Below are 5,291 nucleotides of genomic sequence, written 5' to 3' on the forward strand. Positions count from 1 at the left end.
GTCTTCACAGGGCACAATAACCTCTGGTTGCATATAGGGCACAATAACCCCTATCCTATTTTTCATGTCTTTACAGGACACAATAACTCCTGATTGGATATAGGGCAAAATAACCCCTATCCTATGTTTTCATGTCTTCACAGGGCACAATAATCCCTGGTTGCATATAGGGCACAATAACCCCTATCCTATTTTTCATGTTTTCACAGGGCACAATAACCCCTGGTTGCATATAGGGCACAATAACCCCTATCTTATTTTTCATGTCTTCACAGGGCACAATAACCCCTGGTTGCATATAGGGCACAATAACCCCTATTTTATTTTTCATGTCTTCACAGGGCACAATAATCCCTGGATTCCATATAGGGCACAATAACCCTTATCATTTTTTTTATGTCTTCACAGGGTACAATAACCCCTGGTTGCACACAGGGCACAATAACCCCTATCATTTTTTTTATGTCTTCACAGGGCACAATAACCCCTGGTTGCATATAGGGCACAATAACCCCTATTTTATTTTTCATATCTTCAGAGGGCACAATAATCCCTGGATTGCATATAGGGCACAATAACCCTTATTTCATTTTTCATGTCTTCAGATGGCACAATAACCCCTGGATTGCATATAGAGCACAATAACCTCTATTTTATTTTTCATGTCTTCACAGAGCACAATAATCCCTGGTTGCATATAGGGCACAATAACCCCTATTTTATTTTTCATGTCTTCACATGGTACAATAACCCCTGGTTGCAATTTGGGTACAAAACTCCCTTTTTCTCTTATATTTTACATTTTGTAATGGCTACAAAAATATTATTTTTATTATTAGTATAGACTTTTATAGCTTTTGATCAATAACTCACAAAATTTCCGAGTGCAAACTAGGCAGAAAATTTTGTTTTGTGTGCAGGTTTATACATAGTACACAAATTTGCAGTTCAAAAATAAAAGAATTCATCCTTTCAAGAAAACAAGTTTTCGAGAATATCATGTGGAAGAACGTCAGTAGCTGAAGTCAAGTCATGAAGTTTCAAGTCTTGAACTCAGATGTCCAGAGCAAAGTTCAGAATCGATAAACCTACCAAAGAGGGTGAAGCAATATCCGAGAATTTAAAATGAAGACTTAGCACTATCGGAGTAGATAGGACTTCATATCTTTCCTTCTGCATTTTGTTTTTTTTTTTATGTAATAACTGGAGCTACGGACCGAAATCTCGACAGAACCTCACTCGACTACCTAACTCATTGGAACTACGCCTGATTCCTTATCATTAACTTAGGATAGGTAGTTTTCAAAAGTTAGGACACAGTCAAACCTCTTCTCTATTATAAATTTTTCACATTTTTGGCATAAGTATTTCAGTAAAAAATTAGTCACATTGTTCACGTCATTGCATGAAAACTCTTCGTGTTTCCAAGCAAAGAGGGGCATACTGTGAATACCTAATTTTTTACCAAAATATAAAGATTTAACACCAATTTTAAAAAAGTTATATTTAAAACATATAAAAATAAATAAATTGTAAATTACATTAATAATAAAAAGTTGTGAATTTATGGTATTTGTTTTAAATCATCAACTTTTAATTACTTTAAAAATAATGGTAGTATATATTAAGAAAAAGAAGAAAAAAATAAATAAATAAATAAAAAGAAGAATCCTAGATATTCAAATTACCTTCCCCTTATCTTAATTAACCTCAAACTCCCAAAAACTAATTTTCCTATTATTGTTATTTAGTAGGTTAATTATTTAATTATTTCTCAACCATTATTCCCTCAATAATATTTCAAATTAAATTCTAATTCCACTCTATTACGTTCCTTTTAATTAGCACCAGACTCTCAGCAAAAATAATTATAAAAGACACGTTCAGTTGAATATAAAAAAAGGAACAGAGATTGAAAGACGAGAGGAAAAAAAAAAGCAAGAGCAAAAATCAAGGAGAAGAAAAGTGAGTTATTCTTTTGAAATTTAGGTTAGAGTTAGAATTTTGTTCGTGGTTCCAATTCGTGGCTCATTAAAGTTAATACTTGTTTATTAATTTTGGAAATCAGTAGATCGTAGCAGTTATTTTAGAGGTGAATCAATAATACGAGGTAACTCTAAATTCTTGAATTCTTGTATGATTTTAATGAAATGCTTGTAAAAAAGTTTAATTCTAATTATATGAAATTCTTTTAATAGTGTGTTATTATTATTATTACGAAATATCATTTTTGTGATTGATGTTATGAGTTATTTTTAGAATTCGCAAAAGCTTAAGAAAACGTTGCCAGAGATTCTTATTGTTAAAAATAAATAAATAAATAATTTAAATATGCATCATGTATTATTATTATTATTATTATTATTATTATTATTATTATTATTATTATTATTATTATTATTATTATTATTATTATCATTATTATTATTATTATTATTATTATTATTATTATGCTTTTTAGATACACTTTGTAACTTATATCTCTTCATTATATTTAATTGATAAATTTGAATAGATTCGTATATCTTTCCGTTTAGTTTTTCACTTTAGAAGATTTTGTTGAATTTATTGTTGACTTGTTAGATTAGGATATAAAAATAATTAGTAAATGATTTTTTTTTATAAAAAATACTATCTAAGTAGAATTGTAAATTTCATTTAGAAATTCATGATAAAATAGTGATAATTACTATTAATAATTATAATAAAAAAAGTAAAATTTCTGAAATTATATAAAGAGAACAAAAGAATAAAAAAAAACAAGAAAGCATAAAAAAAAACGAAAGAAAAAAAGAAAAAATAGCAGAATTTTTTTTAAAAAAAAACAGAAACAGAAAATTAAAAAAAAAAAAAGAGAGTGAAAAAAAAACGTGAAAAAGTGAAGAGAAACAGAATGTTGTTAAAAAAATATAAAAAAAAATAAAAAGGGTAACTAAAAACGTGCAAAAGGAAAAAATGAAAAAAAAATTAAAATAAAAGAAAAATCTTTTTTTTTTAAAGAAATTGTCTTAATCTCTTTTGATTTTTTTTTTTTGCTAGAATTAATTATAAATTTCATAAAATTTACCTTCTATTTTAGATCAATTTTTTTTTTTAAAAATACAATTCTAAATTAACTTGAACTTTAAAAAAAATTTTCCTACACAAATTCTAATTCCTAACTATTAAACACCTATATAAATTCTACACATAATAACATTAATATATATATATATATATATATATATATATATACAAAAAATATAATAAATAAATAATAATAATAATAATAATATAAATAATAAATAATAAATAAATAAATAAATAAATATGAGTGTTTCAAATTTTCAATGGACACAAATCGAAAATAATAAAATAATTTTCAATGGATTTAAAATAAATAAGACGATTTTAAAAGGTTTAAAATAAATGAGAGAATAAAGTAAAAATAATTTTATTATTAAGTTAAATAATATAATATTCAAAATTAAGTCTAGTCATATCAAAGTCAATGAAGCGACCGTGCTAGAACCACGGGACTCGAGGGGTGCCTAACACCTTCCCCTCGGTCAACAGAATTCCTTACCCGGGTTTCTAGTTCGCAGACCAATAAAAATAGAGTCAAATTTTATGTTGATTAGGGATTTAAATAAGGTGACTTGGAACACCAAAACTCAATTTCAAGTGGCGACTATAAATAATAATTATCCCCCCTTTTCAAAACGTCACTTTAATTGGAAAAACTCTTTTTCTTTCAAACAATAAAAATTAAAAAAATATTGAGAAAAAAAGGAGCGTGACAAGTCTAGAGGACGATTGATTCCAAGGGTTCTAGATTTCGTCGGAGGAATGAAAATCCTATCATATACGAATACTTACATAAAAAGAAATAAAAAGTAAAAATAAAATAAAAAACAAAACAACCAATATTGCCGGTGCATCACTTTTAACAATGAGATTCTACAGATTGGGAGTTCTCTTCCCAATCTGTCCTATAGTTCGATCACAATTCAGGTCTATCATTAGTGGAATTGATTGTGGAATTGTGAAAAAAAATTGTGGAATTTAATACAATATACCATATCAAGTAAAATACTTCTCTATGTGATTTTTTGGGACATAAACTAAGTAATGTCGCAAAATCTCAAAAATAGATAAAGATTTATAAGGGAAAGAAATATTAAAGGCTATATAGAAAAAGCAAAATAAAATTAAAGGCTGCACCTTTATATTTTATTTTAGACCTTCTTCATGGGCGTACTTGTCTCGAGATTATTAACATTTATTCTTGCAAAGAATCTCTATTAAACAAAAATTTAAACCTCCAAGAAGAAGAAAATAATAACATCAAATTCCTTTTGTTGGCCCACAATAATTTTGTCTAAAATATATGGAATTAAAAATCCCAAATGGACTCATGATGGTGTTGGGTTTCATCCTCAAAATAATCGGTGGGACAAGTGTATTCTCTGACAGGTAATAGAGCCCCGGCTAACTCCATCCACATTTTGGGTGAGTCCAAAGGGGATTCATTAATCGCCTGAATTTGACTCGGTGAGAGACCTACTCTCACCGGGCCTACACCACATTCCTCGGGATGATCATCAATTGAAGGTTTGAACCTCATTGCCGCTTCATGAGCTGCCATTTGTACATCTTCAGGTCTTGAACTTGAGGGTTTTGGGAATGTATGGATTAATTCAGGGAAATTGAGCCTTAAGTTTGGTCTCTCACCTTTTAGATGAAATGCAGCAACATCATAAGCAGCAGCAGCCATTTCTGCTTTCTCATAACTCCCCAACCATATTCGTGTTTTCTTTCCTGGTTCGCGTATCTCAGACACCCATTTCCCCCATTTTCTCTTCCTTACTCCTCTATACACGTCCATATTATTCTTACTTTCTTGATCGTTTTCCATTTTAAATTTGTCATTCAAGAAATAATATGGAAGTGAAATTTGAGGGAAGTAGAATATATATAGTCGAATTATTGATGAGTAAGTAGGAATGGGTACTTAAAAGTGAGGTTCCACGTAGTTGCATGTAAGTGGATTAAAGTTGTATGACAGAATGAAGCAAAAAACGCTCTTTTTGATTTTCCATGTATCTCCGTGTGTTTGATTTGGACGCCTATGATTGACCAATATATATATATACACTCTATGTATATACACTCTATGTGAAATATTTCACTTTTCGAAGTCAAATAGTTTAGGTTTGATAGAAAATTTACTCATGAAATTTTTAATTTTAAAAATAAAATTTATAATATTTATAAACTACATTAAAAGTACAATAAGTCTCAATAATTGA

General features: G+C 28.7%; 1 protein-coding gene across 1 annotated transcript; it reads right to left on the reverse strand.

Annotated features, from left to right (window-relative positions):
- Positions 1-4,260: 4,260 nt before the first annotated feature.
- On the reverse strand, positions 4,261-4,903 carry LOC107004295 (ethylene-responsive transcription factor ERF022-like). The gene has a single exon (XM_015202522.2). It carries the CDS (start codon positions 4,895-4,897, stop codon positions 4,376-4,378), a length of 522 nt encoding a protein of 173 aa, XP_015058008.1. The 5' UTR covers positions 4,898-4,903; the 3' UTR covers positions 4,261-4,375.
- Between the last annotated feature and the right edge of the window lie 388 nt (positions 4,904-5,291).

Source organism: Solanum pennellii, chromosome 11, assembly GCF_001406875.1.
Source record: "Solanum pennellii chromosome 11, SPENNV200".
Classification (NCBI taxonomy): domain Eukaryota; kingdom Viridiplantae; phylum Streptophyta; class Magnoliopsida; order Solanales; family Solanaceae; genus Solanum; species Solanum pennellii.